The sequence below is a fragment of the Clinocottus analis genome, unplaced genomic scaffold (genome assembly GCF_023055335.1).
Source record: "Clinocottus analis isolate CAN_PGR_092001 unplaced genomic scaffold, fCliAna1.0.p SCAF_2, whole genome shotgun sequence".
Lineage (NCBI taxonomy): Eukaryota > Metazoa > Chordata > Actinopteri > Perciformes > Cottidae > Clinocottus > Clinocottus analis.
The window spans coordinates 2,108,012-2,135,461 of NW_027175931.1; the positions used below are offsets into that span (position 1 = coordinate 2,108,012).

The following is a 27,450-nucleotide window of genomic DNA, read 5'->3' on the forward strand; positions in this document are numbered from 1 at the left end:
AACTAGTATATTACAGGCTTTTATGTTAAAGTCATGTTACCAGAACAATATAACAGCACACATATATAGTTTATGAATCAGGTACTGTTCAGTAGTAAGGGTCCCTGTGAGGGTCAAACCACTCTTCTCTGGTCCATGTTCAGCAGTAAGGGTCCCTGTGAGGGTCAAACCACTCCTTCTTTGTCCATGTTCAGTAGTAAGGGTCCCTGTGAGGGTCAAACCACTCTTCTCTGGTCCATGTTCAGTCTGTTTCTTACCTTAAAGGTCTTAAAGACCAGCAGTTGATTCACTTCATACAAAAGCAATAAGTGTTTTCCATGTTTTTTCTTCCTCCGTGAGAGAAGAGTTGCATCCAGTTAACTCGTCATCGAATGGTTAGCGTCGTTAAAGGATGGATTGATTGCCCCGCTCTAATAAAAATGTTTGTTTGTGGTTTCAAAACAAATCTTCCTTAAAGCGACAGTACTGATTTATGAAGTAAAAGACTGGAGAAGTACCTCACCTGTCCCTTAAAAACACTCCTACTGTACAGAGACTGACTGACGCAAATGGGGGAGGAAGAAACTGTCTGTTTAAGCGGTTTAATATTAATATTAAAATCAGTCCATCTGGAATATTCATGCTTTCACAAAAGGGGGAAACTTCACAGAATTCCAGCTGAGAATCCTTTAAACTGTATTTCACACATTTGATCTGTGAAAAGTTTTCATGGCTGAAAGCAGAAAGTTTCCTTCAGAGAAACAACATGTTGTAGGTCACGAACACTGTTATTCATGTATTTATGTATTTATGTTTAAGTTATGAGCTTTTACTTCAATATCACTTATGGTCGCGCTGGTTTCTCTTCTTCTGTTTCCTCAACCTTTGAAGAAGATGATGATGATGATCATTTTTATGAATTAAAACCGTGGTTTTGATTGTGTGTGTGTGTGTGTGTGTGTGTGTGTGTAGATCTCCACTGAGGAGTCGTCCTTCAGTCCGACTCGGCCGATCTCCCAGAAGCCCCTGAAACCTGCACTGAAGAGACCGTCTGTGGTGGAGAGACCCAGCGAGACCCCCACCAGTAAGACACACACACACACACACACACACACACACACACACACACACACACACACACACACACACACACACACACACAGAAAGAGACACAGAGAGAGAGAGACGGATGAGGCAATCAAAAAGGAAAAGAATAGCAGATTTAATAGATCCAGAAGGATTGTGGGTAATAGCCTCTCTGTCTCTAAACTCACGTCTCACTAATTGAACCTCTCTCTCTCTCTCTCTCTCTCTCTCTCTCTCTCTCTCTCTCTCTCTCATGATGAAGAAACTATTTCAGGACTGATTAGAAAAAAAAGACACAAAGCGATCTGTTTTCCCTCGAATCTTCATCACTGCACGCTAACGCAGCGTCACACATGAGGCTCACAACACACACGTGTGTGATAAGTGTCTCTCTCTCTTCCTCCCTGTGTGTGTGTGTGTGTGTGTGTGTGTGTGTGTGTGTGTGTGTGTGTCTCTTCTCTCAGTCCCACAGGATAATTCGGGCATCGCTTTAAAGAACCTGTTCTGTGCCAGTCCAGAGACAGAAGGCCTCGAGGTAAGAGAGCGCCCCACACACACACACACACACACACACACGACAGCAGCTCACATGCTGTCGTTCACACATTGTGCACGCCCACACAGTCCTATGCTATCTCTCACATACAGTCCTTCACGCTCTAGAGTACAGTACCTCCCACACACACACACACACACACACACACACACACACACACAGTATCTTAGTCACCCTCAGTGTTAAACCTGTTTCATGTTGTCATCCTGCGAGGCTTTGACACAACACCCTCCCTCTCTGCTGATGGTTGCATAGAAAGGAGTTTGTCATTATTTTCAGCTTCATGTTGACGTGTCGTTTTCATTCTGCCGGTGAGGTTGTTGTTGTTGTTGTTAACGTTGTGTGTTTGTCTCTGGGGGGGTGAAAAAATAAAGAAAAACAACAACGTGGAGAGCCCCGTGTCTCCTGAGCTCAGGAGGCCGTCCAAACGGGTCCGGATATCCGTCGTGGTAAGAGCCAATCGATTTGGGGCTGGGGCCCGGAATCCGCCCGGCAACAGACAAAAAAAAAAAAAAAAAATCAAATGATTTTGTCACGCCGCCGCTCCATCCCAGGGCTCATCGCCCGAAAGCGCCGATGGACCGAGACCCGGTCTCCGCCATCGTGCCGCCACCGCACCACCCGAAAAAGTGTTGAACACCCTCCTCCTTGTGCTACCTGTAGCCCCGCCCACTGACCTGTCACCGCCTCCGAGCCGCTCACGTGATTGGCCGGAGCTGGGACGGACTCATCTTAACCTCTTCTCATCGGTCAAACGGTCAGTCGAGGTGACGGAGAACAGTTGACGGCTGAAACACCACCGCTCGCTGCTGATTGGCTGCTCCAGCAACGGGATTTCCCATCATTTGGGGACATAAATGTCTTAAAAATTCAAGTCTAGAGGACTCCAGTTTATATTTAGGTCCATTTTATTTTGTGCAAACAGGAAGTGAGCGATGCTTTACGTTATGTGGATCCTACTGCAGGAAGTAAACGCAGAGTTTACAACCACAAGAAGTACAAAAACACAAGATAACACAACTTCACAAGCAGTTTTTTAGACTAAAAGTGTAAAGAAGTCAAAGTGAAAGTTGACACCTTTAACCCCTTGTTGACCACTGGGGTTTTAATTTCTCCACAGTGATGCAAAAGTGTTCATATATTAGATTTTTAAACCGGAAATATTGTTTTTCATGCTGGTTTAAAGGTAATAGTAAATACAATATATCGTCTGACCATGAAATTGTGAAATTTTCCAAAACAAAAACCCCAAAAAATCTTATTTTACTCAATAGTTTCTCATCCTTTTTGAACTCAATCGGTTCTCAAAGTCCCAGAAAGCTTCTCAGTCCTAATAAACAAGCAGTGGTTCTCTTGAGGTCAAGTGGTCTGCGAGGACGAGGCTGTTCAACCCCAAAACGCATGCCGAGCTGTCCATCATCAGCCTCATCATCACCGAGGGGTCCAATCAGTGACGGCCTCACAGGGAGGGGGGCGGGACTTAGGACTAAGAGCCATCAGGAGGGACCGAAAACCTGTCGCATCTGTTGTAAATTGATAAAATCCATGTGGGCGGGGTCGCCCGGGGGCGTGTTCCAACACGTGCATGAGCGGCGTTCAGCAGACCGGCAGCCTCGTGCCTCTTCATTAGGAGCCGGAAGGTATTTTTGATTGACAGCGGCAGGATGAAACGATGATGCATGAGGAGAGCTGGGAGGTATTTCGGGGGCGGGCGGGGAAGATGTCCTCCACACTCAACTGGAACGAGGGCGCCGCCGTCCAATCACCCGGCGGCCGCCTCCCCCCCTCCGCACGGCGCTGCATGACAATCAATGCAACGAGCGCCTGATTACCAAGATGAACACACAATGATGTCATCGTTGCATGGCGGGTCGAGTGATTTATCGGCCGTGCGTTGCAGACGTCTCCGTCTCCGTCGGTGATTTATTGGTAATCCATGTTTTCCCCTCACGTCGCGTTCACACGCCGTCGTGAGGTCGTCTCCCTCTCGTCACCGTGTGATGTCGTTCCGTTCGTAGGAGCCGCCGCCCAGCTTGAAGAGATTCCACGGGGTGAGCATCCGTCCACGCTGCTGGACATGTTTACAAGTGTTTACAATCAAGTGTTTACAAACAAGTGTTTACAAACAAGTGTTTACGCAGCGACGCTGCAGAGACAACAGGTTGAGAACCGGCTCACAACTCGATCCTGTTTTTATTAAACATGATTTATGGTTGATTTGATGTCACCGTCCAGACTTTAAGATCGTTCTTCTCGGTTCCTCATTCTGGTTTTTGGGCTGAAAAGGGCGGGAATAGTTGTCTGGTGAAATTTTCTTTTTTTATTTCTTTCTGTGAAAACAAGTAAAAAAAAGTAACTTTTTATTTATTTTTGAAAACAAGAAAAAAAAGTAACTTTTTATTTATTTTTGAAAATAAGAAAAAAAGTAACTTTTTATTTATTTTTGAAAACAAGAAAAAAAAGTAACTTTTTATTTATTTTTGAAAACAAGAAAAAAAGTAACTTTTTATTTATTTTTGAAAACAAGAAAAAAAAGTAACTTTTTATTTATTTTTGAAAACAAGAAAAAAAAGTAACTTTTTTTTTTTGTATAGAAGTCTATGCTTCATGTGTTAAAGCTGCATTCTCTCTCCTGACCACCAGGGGGCGACTCCTCTGGTTGTATAGAAGTCTATAAGAAAGTGACTCCTCTCCTCGCTGGATTTATTCCTCTCAGTAAACACGTTTGACTCTTTTCATGCAATATAAATCTATTTTTCCTACATGTTTATGGCGTTAATCATGAATTGATGGACATCTTCAGGGCTCCATCGGCCGTCCTCTGCAGCTCGCGGTGTCCTTTGATGAGGTGCAGGGTGTGTTGAGCGCGGTCAGGGCCGAGGCAGATGGCGCATTAGTGGCTGCGGTGCATTATTTGGGGGGGGGGGGGTGTTAAGTGGGCCTGGAGGCGTGTTAGTCATTCCCGCCTCGCGGCGCGCTAATTAGCGCTGAACCCCTGTAGCTCTGTGCGCGTGCATGTGCAGTGCCCTGTGCCTGTTTGGCCCTGTTGTCCCCGTCATTAGGAGTTATTATTAACAGTCATTAGGAGTTATTATTAACAGTCATTAGGAGTTATTATTAACAGTCATTAGGAGTTATTATTAACAGTCGGCGGCGTCAACATGGACCTGCAAATGGTTATTTTTCTCAGTAACATCCTCCGGCGGCGGAAGAGAAATTAAGTTATTCCTCCTTTTTTTTTTCTTCAGGTTTTTTTTTTTTTTTTTGTGGTGTTCTGGATTTTGGTTTAATCTCCGCCGCTCTGCTCCGTTGCTCTTCGTCCATCTTTTCTACTTTTCCACTTTTCCAAAGCCCTCCTCCCCGTTCTGCATCTCTGTCGTCTGTCATCCCCTCTTCCTCCTCCTCCTCCTCCTCCTTCACATCGAGGCTGTGAAATATTGATGCAGGGTAAATGACATCAGTCTGTTGCAGAGAAATGATGCCATTCGGCCTCTCGGTCTCTCCTGGCTGTTTTTCTCATTATTTTCTCCCTCCATTCTCGCGTCTTCGTGTTGCCTTCATAGTTTATTTATCATGGTTTGTGGGCTCGTTTTCTTTTCTTTTTTTTCGTCTTTTTCGGCTACTTGCCTCTCCCTCGTTATCTCTTTGAGTTCTTTTGTCTTTTGTTTCTTTAGATTGTTGGAAAATGTGTCTTTCTTGACATGCACACTTGCATAAGAACATGCACACACATGATGCAGGAGAGAACAGACAAGTTGCATTACAATGAGGGGGAAAGCCCCGGGAGAGGGAAGAAGCAGTGTTGTTTTTTATGCAACAGAAAGATGGATCTGACTTCAGAGGAGTGATTTGATCCAGTCAATCTTTTTTCTCAACTTTTTCTGCAGCGTTATTATGAAAAATAACTGCAGAATTTCACAATCATCCGTGACGCAGGGAGATAATGAGCCACGTCGCCGTGACAGCTGGAGACTCGTCTGCCGGGGACACAATTACACAACTACACACACACGTCTGTGTCGTTGGCATCCGGCCGCACAACATGCCGGGACATCCCACGATGGATGCTCGACGTGCTAAAATACATCCGTGTGTCATCGGCGTAGAGATGCACCAGCTTTTTTTTTAGCAAGTTCGAAATTAGCTTTTATTTTTTTAGCGCGCACGCTCACGACGTTTAGATTCACGTGTCACAGCGTTAAAACAGACACAAAGACACACACACGAGTCTCCACGAGGGCGTTTTTACATGTGTTCACATCCAGCAGCTGCCATGTGTGAACAGAACAAACTGATGGAACCAACGATCCATGATAGATGGATGTTTGGATGGTCGTATAGATAGATGGATGGATGCATAGATAGAATTATGGTTGTATGGATGGATAAATGGATATATGGATGGATGGATAGATAAATAAATATTTGTATGTATCATTTGGCTCAGACTATTACTTTTGGATGTTATTTTCTAGCTTTACTCCCTTAAGATAGTCAGGTGCTTTTGATTTGACGACGACCACTTTGACCTTTACGCAACCAAGACGTTAAGTTAAGTTTTTAAAGGTGGAACCCGATCAGGTGAAAGTTTACTTTTGACACTCGTGGAGCTGGAAGCCGATGGATGAACGAGTAGCCGGCGCCAGCTGAGATGAACCGAAGGCGGCGTTTGAGTGAAGAAGAAGACGAAGAAGAAGAAGTGGCCAATTCAAAAGACCGTCGCCTCCAAAGTCGGCACAAAGGATCCTGTTTTTATGATTTATATAAATGGTACTATTCCTTTACGATGTAAAACACGGCGCTGGCTGCTACGAGGACGAGTCCCGCTGGCTTTCAGCCGCTCGCTAATAGAGTAGCAGAAGATTGATGATCTCTATCTGACGGACAGAAAAGCCCTCGCTCGTAAAACGGACGCGTGCCAATATCGGACACTTTATTTCAAGAACCATATAGCAAGTTTTTTTTTTATTCGTTCCCAAAATGAGTCGATTATTAAAGATTATTCGGGGTCAAGTGTTCGCACTTTCCGAGCGAGTCATAAGCTGTAGAACAAAGACGAGCGAGGCCATTGAAAATGTCCTCTGGTTATCTTGATAGGAGGAATATTCAGACGACGGGATGAAGTTTTTGATTTCCTGAATCCTTTCAGGCGACACGGAGGAGATATGCAGCGGGAGAGGGAACTCATCCGGAAGAAGACGAGTGCAAAGTACCGGCGGTAATTTGTTTGGTGAATTGATTTGTTTTCCCCGTATCAGATTCTTTTTGGAGGCTGAGGAACACGCCTCGCAGGACCGAAAGCATCAGCGGAAGAAGTTAAAATGTCGGGAAGAAACTCGAACAATGAGGGCCGATGGGTCGGAAAGATTAATTACAGCTTCACGACTTCTCCCAGAGCCGTAATGGGACCGACTTCACAGCCACGCCCACTTTACGCCCCACAAAGTCGTTAACGACGCTATTTCACAATTGTGTGAAGTCTGTCGTCCGAATCAGATGCGTAAGTAAGGCATTAATGTAGAATTTACAGGTGATTAGCAAAGAAATCTGCAGGTAATTGCAGATTTCAGATGGTAACTATTGCTACAATGTTTCCCTCAGCCAACAGGCGTCGCTACATTGTTGCACACGTTGTTGTCTTTTATGTTTTTTCGTCGCCTTGAGACGACGACGAAGAGGAAAGAGTAGTCTGAAGTTAGCATCATCATCATCAGTAGAACCAGAGTCCACTCGTGCCAATCACAGTTTATCTTCAATATTCTGATTTATGTTTGAGATCATCGGTGTGACTGGACGTCCTTTGTCTGCAAATTAATATTAGCCAACGAGTAGCAGCGCTAGCTGGCTACAGCGGGGAGCTAGCGGACACCGAAGGCAGTAGCGGCTTATAACCCAACTTTTACGTTAATTGTGTCACTAAATACCTTCCAAACTAATGACTCAGCTGTACTTTGCCATGTTAGCTGATGCCGTCGCATGCTAGCTCTTCTCTCAGCCTGCTAGCTCTGCTCTCAGACTGCTAGCTCTGCTCTCAGCCTGCTAGCTCTGCTCTGCTAGCTCTGCTCTTAGCCTGCTAGCTCTGCTCTCAGCCTGCTAGCTCTGCTCTCAGCCTGCTAGCTCTGCTCTCAGCCTGCTAGCTCTTCTCTCAGCCTGCTAGCTCTGCTCTCAGACTGCTAGCTCTGCTCTGCTAGCTCTGCTCTCAGCCTGCTAGCTCTGCTAGCTCTACTCTCAGCCTGCTAGCTCTACTCTCAGCCTGTTAGCTCTGCTAGCTCTACTCTCAGCCTGCTAGCTCTGCTCTCAGCCTGCTAGCTCTGCTCTGCTAGCTCTGCTCTGCTAGCTCTGAGCTCGTTAAATACACTTTTTCCTCATTTCACCTTGTTTACTGTGGTAAAGACATTAATATTTTCCCCAAAAACTAATGTATTCTTACCTTAAACCAATCGGACCAACAAAGGCAGCGAGCACCAATCTGCAGGTTTGGTGATTCAGGAACCGGGACATTGGATTTGGAGAAACACGTTTGCTTTTTGAGCACAAGTCCAACTTCTTCAGAGAAGCCGCTGGAGCCTTTGTAGAAGTTGGACGTGGGAGTTTTTCAATATTGACACCGAGCTGCTGGGTAATCACCTGGTTTCTGTTGTGTAGTTGGTGTGTGAGTTCTGTTGTGTTAGCGGCAGAAACTCAAGAGATTGAAAACTCGACCTCCTTTTTCTTTTTTTCTTTTTTTTTTAAAGAAGAGGCAGAGTTTGGATTTAGATGAGCGGAGGACGGCGCTAAGCCTCTCGCTTCAGCTGAGAGGGAAAAGTGTAAAGAAAAGCCGATTCTCCTTCTGTCTGCGGCGAGGAGGGAAGGGGGCGGAGCCTGTTTCATCCAGATCCACTCGATAAAACAAAACAAATCTTTTCATTATATTCAGAACTTGTGTGTGTGTGTGTGTGTGTGTGTGTGTGTGTGTGTGTGTGTGTGTGTGTGTGTGTGTGTGTGTGTGTGTGTGTGTGTGTGTGTGAGAGAGATGCAGCATCTTTGTGTGTGTTCCCCGCTGACCCAGTCTTGGATGGGTGCCACTGATTGGGCGATTGGCTCACTGGATGGAAAGAAAGGGAGGATGGATAGCTGCTGGCGGGAAGGAAGGAGGGAGGGAGGAAAGAAAGAAAGGAGGGAGGGAAGGAGAGAGAGGAGGAAGGAGAGGGAGGGAGGGATGGAGGCGGACCTTTCTAATCTTTGTCTGGTCAGGGAAACGGCGCAGCCAGCAATACAGCTTCATCTGCCTTTTGTCAGCACTCTGGAGCCTCGCGCATGCCTCTGCACACACACACACACACACACACACACACACACACACACACACACACACACACACACACACGTTTTAAATCTCATTTAAATATGCCCACACGGTCGCTCTGATTCCACTGTCAGTCGCTTGCAGACTAACAAAGTTGACTCTCCCACTTTCCATCGACACACGGACACACACACGCGCACACAGACACACACACACAGACACACACACACACACACACACACACACACACACTTCTGCCTTAACTCATGTCTCCAGAAGCAGAGATTTGCTCTCTTAATAGAACGGCTAATCTCTTGGAGAGCACCTATTTTACATTCACAGTCCAACCTCTCTCTCATCTTCTTCTTCTTCTGCAAACACACACACACACACACACACACACACACACACACACACACACACACACACACACCGAAGTGATTTGATCTCCATTTATCTCTAGTTTACATTTTACCTCTGGAACACCGGCGTGTCTTGGCGACATTCAGAGTGCCCTTGTGTGTGTGTGTGTGTGTGTGTGTGTGTGTGTGTGTGTGTGTGTGTGTGTGTGTGTGTGTGTGTGTGTGTGTGTGTGTGTGTGTGTGTTGCATAATGCTACAGTAGGTTACCTCTTTCTACCCCCGCAGCAACAGTTGCCAGGGTTACCGACAGGTCGACCACCGCAGCGATGAGGATAAATGAGCTGAGAGCTCCCATCAGCCCCTCACACACACGCGCGCACACACACACACACACACACACACACACACACACACACTCTCTTTCTTTTTCAACCCGGAAAAAGTAAATACCTGTACTCAAGCGCACGGCTAAACACTTTGAAAAAATCATATTTCACAGCCCATCAAACACACACAGAGCGTCGCGTGCACACACCCCGCGGTGACGTTCACACACACACACACACTTTGTGTGCGTTTCTTTCCATCGAGGTTTGCCGGTTCGACTCCGGCCCGTCGGTCTCAGCGCCGCACATCCATCAGTGTAACGATCACGCAACATCCTCGCTCTCACCAGGAGAACTGTAGTCGCTACCATGTGTCCGCCCTTTGTCTTTCACGACTCTGTGTGTGTGTCTGTGTGTGTGTTTTGTTTTGTTTGAACGTCTTTGTGTGTCGCTTCTTGTCTGCAGGATGACGTCGACGTGGAGGACGACATGACGATCAGAGAGGTGAGACGGTCACGCAACACGAACACACAACTTACGACCAAAAACACGCATTCTCTCTCCTGACCACCAGGGGGCGACTCCTCTGGTTGTATAGAAGTCTATGCTTCATGTGTTAAAGCTGCATTCTCTCTCCTGACCACCAGGGGGCGACTCCTCTGGTTGTATAGAAGTCTATGCTTCATGTGTTAAAGCTGCATTCTCTCTCCTGACCACCAGGGGGCGACTCCTCTGGTTGTATAGAAGTCTATGCTTCATGTGTTAAAGCTGCATTCTCTCTCCTGACCACCAGGGGGCGACTCCTCTGGTTGTATAGAAGTCTATGCTTCATGTGTTAAAGCTGCATTCTCTCTCCTGACCACCAGGGGGCGACTCCTCTGGTTGTATAGAAGTCTATGCTTCATGTGTTAAAGCTGCATTCTCTCTCCTGACCACCAGGGGGCGACTCCTCTGGTTGTATAGAAGTCTATGCTTCATGTGTTAAAGCTGCATTCTCTCTCCTGACCACCAGGGGGCGACTCCTCTGGTTGTATAGAAGTCTATGCTTCTTGTCTTAAAGCGGCATTCTCTCTCCTCACCATATTTCTCTTCTTTTATATATATATTTTTTCTTCTTACTCTCGATGACATCACGCCTTGACAGATTCCTCAATATTCCCCACACGGGCCCGATTACCTCGTGGCCCTATATTTTTGGATATGACATCATTCATAATTCATCCATCAACAGCACCTCTCATTTCCTGTCTGTCAGCCCCTCCCCCCCCTCCTCCTCCTCGTTGTCATCGTTCCCCTCCTCGCCTCTCGCTACGTCTTCCTTCCCCTCCTGCCGCCGCCGCCATGATTGATAGAGTCGTTCAGAGCGGCTCATTGATCGTGGATCAGAGGAGGTGATTCGTTGCATGCGGCGCCGCCGCCCGCCGATCGGCGCCGGCCGCCTCGGCATGAAGACGTCTCCTCGTCGCACGCCGTCACTCAGTTTTTGTGACCAGCAAAAATGAATAAAAGTTTTGTCAAGAGGGCATCAACCGTCCCTCCTGCGGGATGTTTTATCTCTCATTTCTAAAACTTCCTCCTCTTCCTCCTCCTCTTCCTCCTCTTCCTCTTCCTCCTCTTCCTCCTCTTCTTCTTCGTTGGTGTGTTGTTTGTGCAGATTGCCGAGTGGGAGGAGCGGCAGCTTGACGAGCAGGTCAACTTCAGCAACTGCAAGATCGACCCCGCCCCCTTCCAGCTGGTGGAGCGCACGTCGCTGCACAAGGTCTGATTGCAAATACAGCTGTGTGTGTGTGTGTGTGTGTGTGTGTGTGTGTGTGTGTGTGTGTGTGTGTCTGTGTGTGTCCACTCTGAATTTAGAGTGGTATTCCCGGTGCACAACAAGTGCTTCAATTATGGGAACAATCGCATCGGCGCTTATTAATTGATTGAGGGAGCAGCAGGTTTGTGTGAAAGGTCTTTAGACAAGAGGTGTGTATTTGAAAATATTATAATAATAAATATTAAAATGTAAAAAAAAAAAAGTAAAAAAAATATATTTAAAAAAAATGTAAAAAATATATATATTTTTTTTTAAAATGTAAAAACATTATATTTTTAAAAATTTTTAAAAAAAGAATATGTTAAAAAAATAAAAAGGAAATATAGAGTACCAGTAGACCGTCCTGGGCTAAAAAAAATAGTTGAACAATTACAGGAATCTAATAATATTTTAAAGACACACACAAAGTAAAGTGTGACCATATTCATCTGAACGTGTTTCAGTCTCTTTAGAAGTCGTCATGCTTTTCTTACACGTCACACTTCAAAGTATTGATCCGGAGAGCCGGCCCAACTTGTGTGCGCTTCCCTCGATAAGTCTGACAGCGTGTCGTCGGCTCGATGCCGACGCTCCAACGCTCCGACGCTCTGATGGCGTCCTTTTTACAGAGCGGCCAGAGCAGCTTCAGCTCTTTAATGCCCGCGTTGATTTAATTTACTCTCTGCGGCATCCTGAAAGAGGCTCTGTCTCCAACACACACACACACACACACACACACACACTCACACACTCACACTGGCAATCTTGCCAGCAGCAGTGGCAGCACCCTGATGTCCCCCATTCATAATGCTCTCTCTCTCTCTCTCTCTCTCTCTCTCTCTCTCTCTCTCTCTCTCTCTCTCTCTCTCTCTCTCTCTCTCTCTCTCTCTCTCTCTCTCTCTCTCTCTCTCTCTCTCTCTGTGTGTGAATACTCTTTAAACATTTAAGAGAGGGATTCTGCACCAATCCATCTCCCTCCGCTGCACGCTGCCAAAAGCCAATACCACGCACAACCTCCTCCAGCATATTAAACACGCTCGCCGCCACCTGTGTGTGTGTGTGTGTGTGTGTGTGTGTGTGTGTTCTCTCTTTACGTCATGTCCTACTTTCTTGCTCGGCCTCTCTGGATCTGGCGACCGTTTATCTCATGTTGTTGTTGTTGTTGTTGTTCTCGGCTCTTGGGACAAATCAGTTTTTGGGAATAAATACATGAAGAAGAAGAAGGAGGAGGACGAGGAAGAAGTGGTCTTATACATTTTTTAGAAAGAAGAAGTTGGAAAGCTGTTCCGGATGTCTTTGACAAAATAAACACCTAAAATGTTCCTCAAAGGTCTCTTTTGATCAACAATGTCCACGACGCTCTTAATATTCTGGATTAGATGAACTGTCGAGACCTTTGTTTCAAATCAGGATTAAATGTCAACTTTTGCTTTATTTTGTGAGCCGTAACCGAGAGTCAGATGAAGAGATTAACGCCTACTGTCACCTCAAAAACACTTCATTCCTCATTAGTTTAATCCCCTGTAGCTCGCTGGTAGCAGGACGATGAGCACAGAGGTGACATGTTTGTTCCTGAGAAGCTTTTGAACCGTTTACCTCCACGGTTCTGCAATATGAAAAGGGGCGACTCCTCTGGTTGTATAGAAGTCTAAGCTTCATGTGTTAAAGGCTGCATTCTCTCTCCTGACCACCAGGGGGCGACTCCTCTGGTTGTATAGAAGTCTATGCTTCATGTGTTAAAGCTGCATTCTCTCTCCTGACCAGCAGGGGGCGACTCCTCTGGTTGTATAGAAGTCTATGCTTCATGTGTTAAAGCTGCATTCTCTCTCCTGACCACCAGGGGGCAACTCCTCTGGTTGTATAGAAGTCTATGCTTCATGTGTTAAAGCTGCATTCTCTCTCCTGACCACCAGGGGGCGACTCCTCTGGTTGTATAGAAGTCTATGCTTCACGTGTTAAAGGATCAATTGATGGTAAAAAGACGTTTGCAGCACTTCTTAATCACTTGAATTCTTTTTTAAATGGACGTGAACGTTGAAGGAAACTTAAAAAGATGTAAACTTTGAAAAGAAAATCACTTAACAATCGTTTTCTTGGCACAACTTTCGTTTCTTCTCGGATCAACGTCAGAGGTCCCAGATGTCCGTTCTGGCAAAGCCACACACAATAAAAGTCCCACTAAAAAGTTTCCAGAACAAACAACCGAGCTGGCATCAATCCTGCAAACCTTTTCTAATCCGCCGCCGCAGTTATTTTGTTTTTGACCTTACTGAGTGCAGATGAGATTAAATGAAACTTGAATGACCCCGAGGGGGAACAGAGTCCTGCAGCAGCCAATCAGAGCCCATACTGCAGCATAAGTAGAGCCAAACGGGGCCATGGAGGCTTGAGAGAACCCAGCTTCACAATGAAAAGTTAAAAAAACACAAGTAAAGACGACGTTGGCTCTGTTGCCGCCAGCTGCTCTGCATGCTGAATAGTTTGATGTCTTCTGCTCTGTCAGGAGGATGTTGAACACATTGCACCCTCAATGTTCATCTTCTCCCGTGTAGAAGATGACATTGGCGTGACGCTACTAATAGAAATCGGTCTAGACGTTTATGAAGACGCTTTAACGTCTTTGACCTGCGTCCGACCCCATTCATGAAACAGCTGTCACGGGTTAATGTGCGGTCGATTGCCATTAGTGGAGACTCCGATGTGCTCGTGGAGTTCCACACACACACATCCCCGCTAAAGCATATCATGATAACAATAACTTTATTTACTCTGCACCTTTTTCTAAAACAAAGTTAACAAAGTCAACTTAAAATCCTGATGCGTGCCGATCGGCGCCAACGATAACAACCAACTGAAGTAATGACAACGATGATGACACAAAGCAGGAAGCAGTCAGAGACGCAATCAGGACCATTAGCAGTGTCGACTCCACTGTATAGTAAAACCAGTATGAGCAGGTATCCCAGCATGCAATCTGTGTTTCCTGATTTAAGAAACAAACGGCTAGAAAGTCACTTAAAGTCGGGTTATAAGCCGCTACTGCTTAGCGCTTCTGCTAGCTCCCGTCAGCTGCTGCTAGCTCCCCACTAGCAGCTGCGCTAGCTGGCTACAACGGGCAGCTAGCGGAGAGCTAGGGGCGACCGTGGCTCAGTGGTTAGCATGGCCGTCCTTCAATCAGAGGATCAGGGTTTGAGCCGCTGTCCTTGAGCAAGGCACTTAACCCTGAATTCCTCCCCGTTGCTGTTTGTACGGTGTATAGAGCAAAAATGTAAGTCGCTTTGTATAAAAGCGTCAGCTAAATGTGATGTAGCAACAGCGCTAGCTGGCTAAAGCGGGTAGCTAGCGGGTAGCTAGCGGGTAGCTAGCGGGTACAACCAGTAGCGGCTTGTAACCCGACTTCTACGGTAATGAATCCGTTCTGATCAAACTTCTCAACGTTGGATAATGGAAGTCAACGTTTTTGCGTGTGTGTGCGTGTGTGTGTGTGTTTCTCTGATTGTTTTCCCCCTTTGCAGACACACACCATCTTCTCCCTGCTGGGCCTCGACCACGCCTACGTCACCAGCATCGGGCGCCTCATCGGGGTGGTTTCCCTCAAGGAGGTGAGAGTCACGGGGCGCTTGACTGTGTACCATGTGTGTTTTTTGTAGTTTTATTATTGTGCATATTCCTTCGCTTAACTTAGCGAAGGAATATAATATAGAAATAATAGAATATATATTTAACTTAGTGGTTTTAGTACCGCGTGCATCTTAAACCTCGAACCCTGTGCTCTGTTTGAAACAAGTCGTGACTGTCTTCCTGTACACAAAGCTGCAGATGTTCTGCTTTCATAATTGTAAAAATCATTGTCAATAGCATCAGGGCTGCTGCACACACACACACACACACACACACACACACACACACACACAAAGGATTCCTCCTCCCTCTGCCTGTTATGCACTGTGACAGACTAAAGGCTGCTTAATATTGCTGTCTCTATCTATTGTCTCTCTGTCTGTTCTCTGCCTCGTCTCTCTCTCTCTCTCTCTCTCTCTCTCTCTCTCTCTCTCCCTCTCTCTCTCTCTCTCTCTCTCTCTCTCTCTCTCTCTCTCTCTCTCTCTCTCTCTCTTTGTGACTTGGCCAGGAAGAGAGCGTCTCTCTGACATTTAAGGCTTTTTGTTCTGCGTTCCACCAGCAGACACAAAGGAAGCCGGCTGCGGCAGATAAAGCCTCCGCCTTGTCCGTCACGCGGACGCGCTGTTATATCACAGCGCCGCCGTCCATACGGGGACGTTTGTGTGTGTTTGTGTGTGTGTGTGTGTGTGTGTGTGTGTGATATAGTGCTTTACTTCCACCCTGCAGCGTGCAGACTTTCTTCTTCTCGGTGCAGAATCTGTAACACCAAAAATCCAATTTACAAGCGACCAGACAGAACCACTCAATAATGGAGTGCAGCAGTCAGATCCAGATACAAGCAGCAGGTACGCAGGTACGCAGGTACGCAGGTACGCAGGTACGCAGGTACGCAGGTACGGTGGCTGCGCAGCGGCCTTGTTAGCTTGCTATCGAAGCTGTTTCCAGGACGCTTTGAGGAGATTATTCTAAATTAGAAAAAAAGTGTTCCTCCCTTATGAATATTCACTTCACTTCAAATATCCCAGAGTTATGGAAGCCCATTCCCGCCACACAAAAAAAAAAGAAATTCGGACCAAAAAAATTAAAAATTCGGACCAAAAAAATATATAAAAATTCGGACCTAAAAAAAAATAATTTGGGCCCAAAAACTTTTTTTTTTTAAAAATTGGACAAAAAAAATAAATAAAAGTAGTCAATAAAAAAGTCAATAAAAAAAAGACAAGGGGGGAAAAAAAAGTCGGGTTTTTTTTTTTTTTTTTCGGTCCTAATTTTTATTTTATTTTTTTTCCTATTTTTTGTTTGTTTTTTGGTCCGAATGAGTCCCGTTTTGCTCTTTTACGGCTTTAAATTCTGATCTGAACCGGAGGAAAACATCCATGTTGGTTCAGCAGCATGTCTGACGCAGTCCATACTGTCCGTCCTGCAGAAAGTTGACGCTCGGGTCTTTTTGGCTGCGGCTGCACCGGCTCCATCCTCGTTGTCACACCTGCAAAATTGAGCTTTGCCTTGTGGTGTTTCCCTAAAATAATCTGCAATAAAAGAGCATTAACATGCACGTTTCCAAAAGGCCCCCTGCAGGTCGTACCGCGACAGCAGAAAGATCTCAACGTTCTTTCCTCGACTTTCACTTCTGCATCGGCGAGCGAGCCGCAGAGATTCATGAGCGTGCCTCTCTCGCTCCTCTGCTCAAAATGTCACAAAATGCAGAAATGTCATGAATAAACTCCGCATCTTGTCCAAAGTGTTGTATTTTTAGCCGGACATTGCAACAATCCATCAACACATTGTGTACTTGGATATTTAACGACTCAATTCAGACTGAAGTTTGGTAGAAATTGGCGTAAAAGCTTCACCGACTTGATCTCTCTCTGTCGTCATTCTCCCGTCCAGCTTCGCAAAGCCATCGAGGGCTCGGTGACGGTGAAGGGCGTGAAGGTGCGCCCCCCGCTGGCCAGCTTCCGGGACAGCGGCACCAGCAGCAGCGAGAACGAGGCCACCGAGCTCCACAAGCTGTGGGACCGACACAAGAGCCTGTCGCTGCCCCGCGAGCACACGCCCTCCGAGTCCGACGAGAAATCCCAGTGAGGGCAAAGAGGAGGAGGAAGAGCAGGTAGAGGAAGAGGAGGAGGATGTGTTTGATCTCCTAAGTCCACGAAAAAGTGCTAGAGAATCCTCAGGGATCAATATTAAATCTGGAAAGAGTCGTACTGCTAACTGCTAGCTAGCTAGCATTGTCTGTAACGCCTCATTTCTCTGCTCGTCTGCTCCTCTTTCCCCTTTTGGCTCCTTGGACCCAACCAGTGCTCCCAGTGCTCCCAGTGCTCCCAGTGGAGTCTTGCACTGACCGAGCCAGACACTCCTGCAGGGGGAGAGGCCCTCACCTCACCCTCCACTCACCCTCGGGAACCCACAGCAGAGCGAATGTGGATTTTTTTTGTGGGGGAGGGGGACCAGGGGAGGGGCTAAAATTTTGTTTTTATTTGTTTTTATGAAAAAAAAAGGGATTGTTTAGTTTTTTTAGCAGACTTTTTTAGCTTGAGTTGAGATCAACGTTTTGCAGCTTCTGCAAAAGTCTTTTTGAACGAGTCTTCCACTTGAGTGTGTGTGTGTGTGTGTGTGTGTGTGTGTGTGTGTGTGAGAGAGAGAGTGTGTGACATGAGAGATTGTGTGTGAGGAGGGAGGTAGCAACATTTCTTAAATGCATTTATTTTATTTTTTTGTATTGCCTTTGGAACTAATTTCTTTAGCAGCTTGACTTATTTTATTCTGACTGATAAGGTGGTCTGGGTTCAACTGGAATTCGCTACGGCGCCATTTTGTGTGTTTTACACGACACTGACGAGCACTGGACTACAGGCGGGCGGATGCCCTTCCTGTTTATACCTCTTCATCCCCTCTCCCAGTCTTCCCATCGCTTCATTCCAGAGTCCTTAATGGTCAGATTACAAAATACAGTCTATGCAAGCGGACGTGCCTGTCGGCCCTTCAGATGACATCACGTACACTCACCCTTTAGCCACGCCCCTTAAGATGACATCACATACACTTACTCTTTAGCCACGCCCCTTCAGATGACATCACGTACACCTACCCTTTAGCCACGCCCCTTTTCAATGACATCACGGACACTTACCCTTTAGCCACGCCCCTTAAAATGACATCACGGACACTTACCATTTAGCCACGCCCCTTTAGATGACATCACATACACTTACCCTTTAGCCACGCCCCTTCAGAAGTCATAACCTCCACTCCCTTAACCCCCACCAGCGATATGATGTCATAGTCCAGGCTCTCACACACACACAGCAGCCAGACGACCATACAGGATCAGCTTGATCAATGCAGAACAAAAAGCATGCTTAAAGCGAAGCATGATCCAGTAAAAAACACTAAAAGTAAAAAAAAATCCATAACTGGGTGCATGGACCACAACTGTAGAATAACCTCTTATTAAAAATGCATCTCTCCTTTACCCGCTATGTACCTCTGCAGTCATAACTAACTCATCGCTCCGGCTGCCGCGGCCCGGACGTAGTGGACCGAGCCGCGGCGGATGAATGATTAATGGCCGCCGCGTTGGTTTCTGACTCAGCGAGCGAGTCGGACATGACAGATAATGTATAAGTACTGTGTATTTAATAATTCATGTGGACCCGTAATGCTGGAGGCTCGTCAGCGCGCTCTCTGCATTGATTTGTTTTTCCTCTCCGTCTTTTTTCCCTCCACTACTGACCGACGACGTCCTTTCAGACTCACTCCTTTTTAATTAGAAAAAAAACTGTTTTATTTTTCGGGGGACCAGGCTCTCCACGTCTACCTGCAGAGCCTGCTCGGCTGTTTGATGCCTTAAATCCGCACGCACACGCGTGTACACTCCATCGATGCATGGGCTCTTGTTTTACCACAGGAAGTAAAACAGAACTAGAACCGCACGACTTTGCATGTGAGAGTGCATGTGAGGGCTTTGTTTTTTTTAATATAAATATATATATATGATCAAAATGTACCAAAAACAAAAGCTTGACAGAAATTAATAGTGAATGTCGTCTGCCATCTCGTGCCTGTGTGTTTTTATGTATTTACAAATATCTCATTTTATACTTCCACATTGATTCGCTGATCGGCGTCTTCCATTCATCTTTATCTGTCGCTTGATTTTTGAACTGTGGGATTGGGGATTTTTAGCAGAGATTAATATATTTAACATCATAATTTAACGCCTTTAACCAATCTTAAATTGTTGACTACCGTAAAAATCCGGGTTACAAGCCGCTACTACCTTTTGGTGGATGTTCCCGCTAGCTCCCCGCTGTAGCCAGCTAATGCTAGTGCTAGCTCCCCGCTGCTGCTGCTACTGCCTGCGTGCCCACTGCCTGAGTCGGGTTGTCGAACCGGGGCTGGTCCCGCTACCTTCGGTGGTTGTCGGAGGGAGGGAGGGGGGGGGGGCTACAACGGGGAGCTAGCTAGCCACAGTGGAGATCTACCTGGCTACGGTGCACAGCTAGCTAGCTAGCTGGCTGCAGCGGAGAGCGAGCTGGCTACAGTGGAGAGCTACCTGGCTACAGTGCGCAGCTAGCTACCTGGCTACAGTGCGCAGCTAGCTACCTGGCTACAGTGCGCAGCTAGCTAGCTGGCTATAGTGGAGTGCTACCTGGCTACAGCGTGGAGCGAGCTAGCTACAGTTTGGAGCTACCTGGCTACAGAGGAGAGCTAGCGGGTACGACCACTGAAAGTAGTGGCGGCTTATAACACGATTCATTTTTTGTACTGTGTTCTCATTTTGAAAGTCATGTTGTGTAGCGGGGTGGGCCCCCTTTTGTGTTGCTTCTTTTGTGTTGAATTATTTTTCACATTTGATGATTTCGAAGAGATAATCTCTTGTATGTTTTTTTGTTAAATCTGTAATGACATGCTGTCTGTAATGATGTGTAAAGTGCAAATGACACTAATGTCGAGGGGGCCGGCATCACGGTCTGTCTGGTGACACCGCGTCCATTCCACAAGTGCCTTCATCGACTCCTCTTCGTCATCAACGGGAACGAGCGGCCCACCCGTTAAGCGCTCGACTCCGTCGTCTTCTTCTGCCGACGAGGCACTTTTCACACACACACACGAACCGACTGAGATCCAGAGATCAACTCGTCTGATTCATTTTATTTGTGCTTTTTATCGATTTTTATTGCACCGGAGCCGCCGTCCTCTGCAGACGTTGTCGGCTGCCAGACAGACGTAGAAAGCCGAGCTCGATCGCATATTTATTAGTCTGTATTAATCAAAGTAGAAGTTGTACAAAATGATATGTTTTTTTGTTTTTTTACCATTCTTTTTTTTTTAATGGATGATCCACTTGTTAGGTAATCAATTTGTGCAATAACTGTTGTTCATCTCTCTTTGTAACCCACTTTTAATTGATGACATGAATGCAAGATAACCTTATTTTTGTAAAGAAACCTGAAAAGTGTCAAAAGACGTCTGTGGATGAGGACTGAAGGGGATGTTTGTGGGGGAGGAGGAGGCGGGGTTTCCCCAAAAGCCTCAAATAAAAAGCTGTCTGAAGAGTCGCCGTGAAGATATTTAAAGTGAAACACTGTTTGCACCCGTGGGTGCTAATCAGGCTTTTGGGGAAACCTACGCCCCCCCCCCTCCCTCCCATCGAGGGCCAAACCCGACTGAGCTGAACAAAAACCCAGAGCTATTTTTCACACGGGACAAAAAAAAAGAATATATATATAATAAAATGAACCATTGTTTTGTATATCAGGGATGAATAAATGCGATTTTAACAGTGACTTGTGTGGAAGATGACTTTGTTTCCCGTCTCCTGGGGTTTTTCCTGCAGCTGTCGGTCCTCTTCTTTCCCCCCTCGGCGACAGCTGGGAAGCACCTGGAGCTGTTTTTGTGTTGCGGTGATTCTCCCAGCGGGACGCGAACACAGCAGCGACGCCACGATAATGTTCACATGAGTTCATCCAGCCCCAAAAAACAATACATAAAGGAGACATTTATACCCTCATTACAGCTTCACTTGTTTCCTCTGTGCATGTGTCTGTGAACGTGACATGCAATGGAGAATATTCGTCCTTTTCTTCTGCCGCATTTCCACCATTTTTTTTTTTTTATGGTGGTTTTATTGACGAGGAGCAGACTTAAACCATCGATTAAAAGTCAGGCATGCTAACATCCTAGCCACAGTCACACCATGAAATACATGTGGTACATTGATGACTTAAAGTTCCACAATGCATTGCAGTTGCGCAACAAGTTGCATGCAAACATAAAAAAAGACAACAAATTTAGAGTCATGAATTCAACAACGATCAGTCTGTAGCCGTGTTAGCGGCTGAAGCTAACTGGATTAGCTCCTCGGTTAACAACACTAACGCTCGTATATCATATTCACCACCAACCAATTCTACAATGTTGGTTGCAATGTATGAATGCAATGTTCTCTGAACCCTTATTGATCTAATCGAGGCTCCTCCAATGCAACCAAGATGGCCGACCTTCTTCTTCTTTGCCCATATTTGCAGAACTCTTTGTAGCCGCCGTTACACGGGTTACAAACTCGTAAAGACAAAGTTAGTAAATATCACGTGACCTCGTCCTTTAAAGCGTCTCATTGCCGTGAGAGTTGCAGATTGCTGAAGTTCTGCAACCAAATTATTGAAGTTAGTCAATGCAGTCAAACTCCACCGTTGCCTTGTTTCCCTGCGAGTGTTAAACAGTCTGAAGACCTGCAACCACACTTTTTACTTTTTACAAATCCAAATTTTCAACGCCTTTGTTTCTTTGTCACACACACACACACTCACACACACACTCCGTCCCGTGGTTTGAACATGTGTGAACGAGCAGAGAGCATCTGGACTGTAAAGGGTGAAGAGTGCAACACAACAAAAATAAAAAGAAGCTTAATGAGCGAAACGAGTTCATTGGTTAAGTAGAGCGCTGTCGTCCCTCAGTGGCTTCACGCTTCGTTCCGATGGTTTCGTGCACGTGCACGTGTACACGTGCACACACGCCTGCATCGCACCCGTCCCGTGAGCATTCGGGAGCGACTGAGGACGGCAGCCGCCGGGAATCAAACCGCCGACCTCGCGGTCAAAGGACGAGTTCATAGTCACCTGAATCGACGAGTTATCCGTTCCCCTTCGCTTAGAAATAACCGTTTATTTCTAGGGAGCGAGTCGTCGTCCACATGTTCTACGGAAGCCCACAAAGGACACTAGCTTTTCTCTTTGTGCGTCCCCGAAGCTCGTGATGCGTTCAGGAACCCGCTAGTAAACGGGCTAAATGAAAGCTAAACCCCGACGTTACGGGAGCTTTTAGTTCATACTTTTTGAATGCATTGATGATAATACAGCTTTATTGTTGTTGTTTTGTTGTTAAACTAGAAGCTAAACATGTTATTCATGCAGGTGTTGTTGTGTTGTTGTTGTGTTTCTATTTCACGCAGGTCGAGGAGATTAAAGGCGACGGGCATGAGATCTCACGTCAGTGCAATTACCTCCATCATCATTATTATTATTATTGTTATTATTAATATCAGCTCAAATCTGAAGGCTTACAGGATTTGAGTTCAAACCAGCTGGACCGTGTCACATGACCCGCTCTGACCAATGAAACACTCACATGTAGGAATCATTTAAAAAGGTTCATGAATTGTTTTTTTGAGGGTTAAAACTCATATTTATTGTCTGAGAACATCATGAATCCTGATGTTTGACTCTACATGCAGACATAGATGAAGACTTCCTGTGAAACAAAATATTAATATACAAGATGAATATGAAAAATGACGACGTCAAGATAAAAAAAGTTTCAAAATAGAGTAAAAAAAAAAATCCACAATTCCAAAAGTACAATTACAAGTTGATACTTTTATTGTTTCCCTTTTTCCCCTCATTGGTTCTCACATGAGGGATTAAAATTAGCATCCATTAAACACTAAGTTGTTATCTAATAATTATTTAATATGATATAAGTGTGTGTTCAGACGCTGAGCCCGGGGGCTCGAGTCCGGCCGGCGCGGCGGCGCGGCGGACGCTCACCAGCAGGCCGCTGCCGGGGGTCAGAGTCCCGCTTACTGACAACGGGTCCATGTCCTCTGGAAACAGAGACTTGTGGGTAAATGTGTCGCTCACGCTACCGTCATCCAGGACCTGGAGGAAGAGGAGGAGGAAGAGGAGAGGGGGAGGAGGAGAGAGAGGGAGAGGAAAAAAAATGATGGAGCAAAAAGTTCATCGATAACACTGGAGGAGAACGGATGGAGAGACGATGAGAGAGGAGGGAGAGAGGAGAGGGTGAGAGATGAAGGAGAAAGAGGAGGGGAGAGAAGGAGACAGGAAGGAGAGGATGGAGACACAGGAAGGAGAGAGAGAAGAGAGGAAGGAGAGAGAGAAGGGAGAGAGATGAAGGAGAAAGAGGAAGGAGAGAGGCGTGAGAGGAAGGAGACAAGAAGGAGAGAGAGGAAGGAGAGAAAGGAAGAAGAGAGATGAAGGTGAGAGGTGGGAGAGAGAGAGGAAGGAGAGAGGGGGTGGTAAAAGAGAAGGGAGAGGAAAGAGAGAGAAGGAAGAGAGGAAGGAGAGACAGGAAGGAGAGAGAGAAGGGAGAGAGATGAAGGAGAAAGAGGAAGGAGAGATGTGTGAGAGGAAGGAGACAAGAAGGAGAGAGAGGAAGAAGAGAGATGAAGGTGAGAGGAAGTAGAGAGGTGGGAGAGAGAGAGAGGAAGGAGAGAAGGGATGGTAAAAGAGGAGGGAGAGGAAGGAGATACAGGAAGGAGAGAGAGAAGAGAGGAAGGAGAGAGAGAGAAGGAAGAGAGGAAGGAGAGACAGGAAGGAGAGAGAGAAGGGAGAGAGAAGTAAAGAGAGGTGGGAGAGAGGAAGGAAGAAGAGAGATGGAAAGAGGAAGGAGAGAGGAAGTAGAGAGAGGAGGGTGAGAGAGAGCGACACACACACACACACACACACACACACCTTCTCTGCGTGGATGACCACGTGGTGGTTGAAGGCCGTCACCACGATGTCGTGCGGCTCAAACTGTTTGACGTCAGCGGACACAAAGTACTCGTCTCCTCGGCATCGAACGCCCGACACGGCGCCGCCTGCTGGAGCCGAGCGTCATGTTACTGTCTTTACATCTTTACATCTTTATATCTTTTCTTCTTCTTTTTAAACTTTTTAAAAAACTTTCTCATCCATAAGTTTACATTGAAAAAATGAGCCACAACGCGTTCAAAATGTAATAATTATGAATAAATATTGTAATAAATATTTAATACCAACAAAGTGAAAGTTTTATTGGAGTTAATTAAATATAATTAGATACAATAATAACCACCAATTCCCGCCCTTTCAAAGGTTTTAGCCAATCACACGGCCCCAGCCACCGTGGCTCCCTCACCAGCTCGTTAGCTCCTGGGTCCTAGAGAGGCTCCTGTTTCACAAGCTAAAGGAGGAGATAGTTATTGAGTTATTGATCTGTGATTATTAACCGTCTGGTTGATTTGGAGCGACTTAAATATTGTTATTGTTGTTCTCGCTGACGACAACGTGCACTACATGAAGAAACAGATCTTAATAAGAGAAGCCCACATTAAAAGAGACATAAAATACATTATGGAGCTAACAATAATGTAAAATAATTTGGGTATGGTGTTAAAAAAATAAATAATACAATTTGAATAAAATAAATAAACAAATGCTTAATGACAAAATATAATTTAATAATAATAGTTTTCTTGAACAATTCCATTTAATTTCATGATGTTTTATTTATTAAATATAATGAAGTTATACTTTGGGGCTCATTATATTCAAGCTAAGCATTATTGCTCAGTTGTTTTAGATGTTTTCTTTACATATTTTATGCTTTGTCAAGAACAAAAAGGCCATTAAAATTCCACGAGAGAACCAATCTAGATAGTTTGGGCTGTTATTGATATTGTTATTGATATTTACTTCCTGTCTGGACGGAGACGTCTTTCCTCAAGACACGTGCGGCTCGTGAATCTTATTTTATTTGACATTTGTGTATTAAAATACTCCAAATCACATTTTGAGGCTTTAATCTTCCTGCAGCGACTCGCCAGTAAGAACTCTTTTACATTATTTATTCAGGTTGTTTCTTTTTAATGCGGCTGCAGAACTGTTTTAACATTTCATATTAAGTATTTAGAGGTTCCTGTTCTTTATATTAGCGCACCACTTTTTATTTATTCTGTTTCACATATTAGTTTTTCTTTTATGTCCCTCAGCGTCTGAACGCTCACGACTCCTTACGTTGTTCACATTCATGTGACACATTGAAATGTATTCATTTCCTATTTTGTGTTATTTTGAATGTAAAATGTTTTTTAATAAATAAATAAAATTAATAATAAAATTAATGATAAAATAAATAATAGAAGAAAAAAAATGAAATAAAAAAATGAATAAATTAATTGAATAAAATTAATTAATTAAATAAAATAATGTAAATAATTCAAATAAATATTCAATAAAATAGTTAAAAGTTATAATTTAATTAAATTATAATTTGCCAATACATACCTGAAAACTTTTTCTTGTAATAATAAGATAAATAATCACGTTACAAAACTCCATCATTCAGAGCAACATACCCGTCTGATCTCACTTTACCATGTGCTCATGGGGGATTTCTCTTACCCGTGTGCGGGTAGGAGGGCCTGCTCTGTCTGCTGAAGGGGGTCGAACCGCCGGGCCCCCCGGGGCCCTCCTCCCCGAACAGACCGGAGCCGTCGGCGGAGTCCAGGAACGGCTGGAAAAGCGGATCCAGGGAGTCGGACGATCCGCCCAGCGCGCCGTCCGACCGGTACGAGCTGGAAGTGCTGAAGCGGGACGAGGAGCGGTAGCACGAGGACGACCTGCGGCTGGAGGAGGCCATGACGGAGGACACACACACACAACACACAGACACACACCTGGAAAACACACTCACACACTAGTTCCCTTCAAATGTAATTTCTGAAGAGTGACAACAACAAAAAGCAGGAAAAGAAAAGGCTCCCCAGAAGCTGTAGAGCTCTCACTGCCCAGGGGTCTTCTTTGTGGGATTTTATAAAGCCCCCGGTGCATTGTGGGTCAGCGGGGCACAGCGTGGTCTCTCTTTAGCCATAAATGGCAGTCCGTCCTACCGCCGGTGCCAGGAATGTAACGGACAAACTGATAGCGAGCGGAGAGACCCCTTCTGCTGCAGACGCAGGAGATAAGGCCGGCTGGAGAGGAGCGCCCAGCGCGCAGTCAGGAATAGAGTGCTGGGGTCAAAGGGTCGTCCACTGGACCGGCCGAGCACACAGCGGGACACTTCATCAATAATATATACCCGCTAATGGAATAACAGATGAAGAACAGTTTCAAGGACAAAATCCCCACAAAGGTTGTTTGTTTATCCTGACAAAAAAAAAGCCAAAGCAGATACGACCCTGGTTGACCTTCACAGTCCCTCTTGTGAAGTTCATAAGCCCTCTTTTGACCTTCACAAGTAACCTTTTCAAGTCACCTTCTCAAGCTCTCTTTTGACCTTCACAGCCCTCTTTTGACCTTCACAAGCGCTCTTTTGATCTTCATAAGCCCTCTTTTGACATTTATAAGCCCTCTTTTGACCTTCACAAGCCCTCTTTTGACATTTATAAGCCCTCTTTTGACCTTCATAAGCCCTCTTTTGACATGTATAAGCCCTCTTTTGACCTTCACAATTACTCTTTGGACCTCCCCAAGTCCTCTTCTTACTCCATAAGCCCTCTTTTGACCTTCATGATCCCTGTTGTGAACTTCACGATCCGTCAATAATGATCAAGACTTGTCATAATACTTTTATGTTGTGTGTGTGTGTGTGTGTGTGTGTGTGTGTGTGTGTGTGTGTGTGTGTGTGTGTGTGTGTTCAGGGCAGCGCTCCAGCCTTCAGTCCTTTAGGGAGCTAGAAACCAGAAACAATCCAGTGAAAACGAGCGGCGAGCATCAACGTGGCGGCTTTGTGCTCTCAGGGAGAAACACTTCACTCCGTCCTCGTGAATAATAAAGTGCATTAATAAATCCTCCTTTTATCACTGCTGTTCACAACATGGTGTAAAACAGTTGTGTCTTCAAATGCAGAGCCTCAGCTCTCCTGCTGCACCGGGCTCTCCACCCGCTGCTGACCTCTGACCTCTGACCTGGGGCAGAATTATTAAAGATACCGGAGGTGACTGATACCAATAGCTCATGTCAATGTGCCGCATTGACACTTAACCCAGCATTACTCCTGTAGCTGTGTGTAGCAGTGTGTAGCAGTGTGTAGCAGTGTGTAGCTGTGTGTAGCAGTGTGTAGCAGTGCATAGCTGTGTGTAGCTATGTGTAGCAGTGTGTAGCAGTGTGTAGCTGTGTGTAGCAGTGTGTAGCTGTGTGTAGCAGTGTGTAGCAGTGCATAGCTGTGTGTAG

At 45.6% G+C, this 27,450-nt stretch overlaps 1 protein-coding gene and 1 pseudogene across 4 annotated transcripts in view; one reads left to right on the forward strand and one right to left on the reverse strand.

Annotated features, from left to right (window-relative positions):
• LOC137790227 (chloride channel protein 2-like) overlaps window positions 1-17,409 on the forward strand; it is an 85,941-nt gene extending 68,532 nt beyond the window's left edge. For 2 of the 4 annotated variants that reach the window (XM_068584230.1, XM_068584234.1), the window contains 7 exons: window positions 952-1,063; window positions 1,530-1,600; window positions 1,996-2,070; window positions 10,060-10,098; window positions 11,249-11,353; window positions 14,905-14,991; window positions 16,901-17,192. In XM_068584230.1, coding sequence (XP_068440331.1) covers window positions 952-1,063; window positions 1,530-1,600; window positions 1,996-2,070; window positions 10,060-10,098; window positions 11,249-11,353; window positions 14,905-14,991; window positions 16,901-17,095 — 684 coding nt within the window. In that variant the 3' untranslated portion in view covers window positions 17,096-17,192. Of the gene's footprint in view, window positions 1-951; window positions 1,064-1,529; window positions 1,601-1,995; window positions 2,071-10,059; window positions 10,099-11,248; window positions 11,354-14,904; window positions 14,992-16,900; window positions 17,193-17,311 lie in introns of those variants that run through there. The other 2 variants (XM_068584231.1, XM_068584232.1) reach the window with 2 other exon arrangements.
• Window positions 17,410-22,983: 5,574 nt separating this feature from the next.
• Window positions 22,984-25,918, reverse strand: LOC137791123 (heat shock protein beta-7-like; annotated as a pseudogene).
• Between the last annotated feature and the right edge of the window lie 1,532 nt (window positions 25,919-27,450).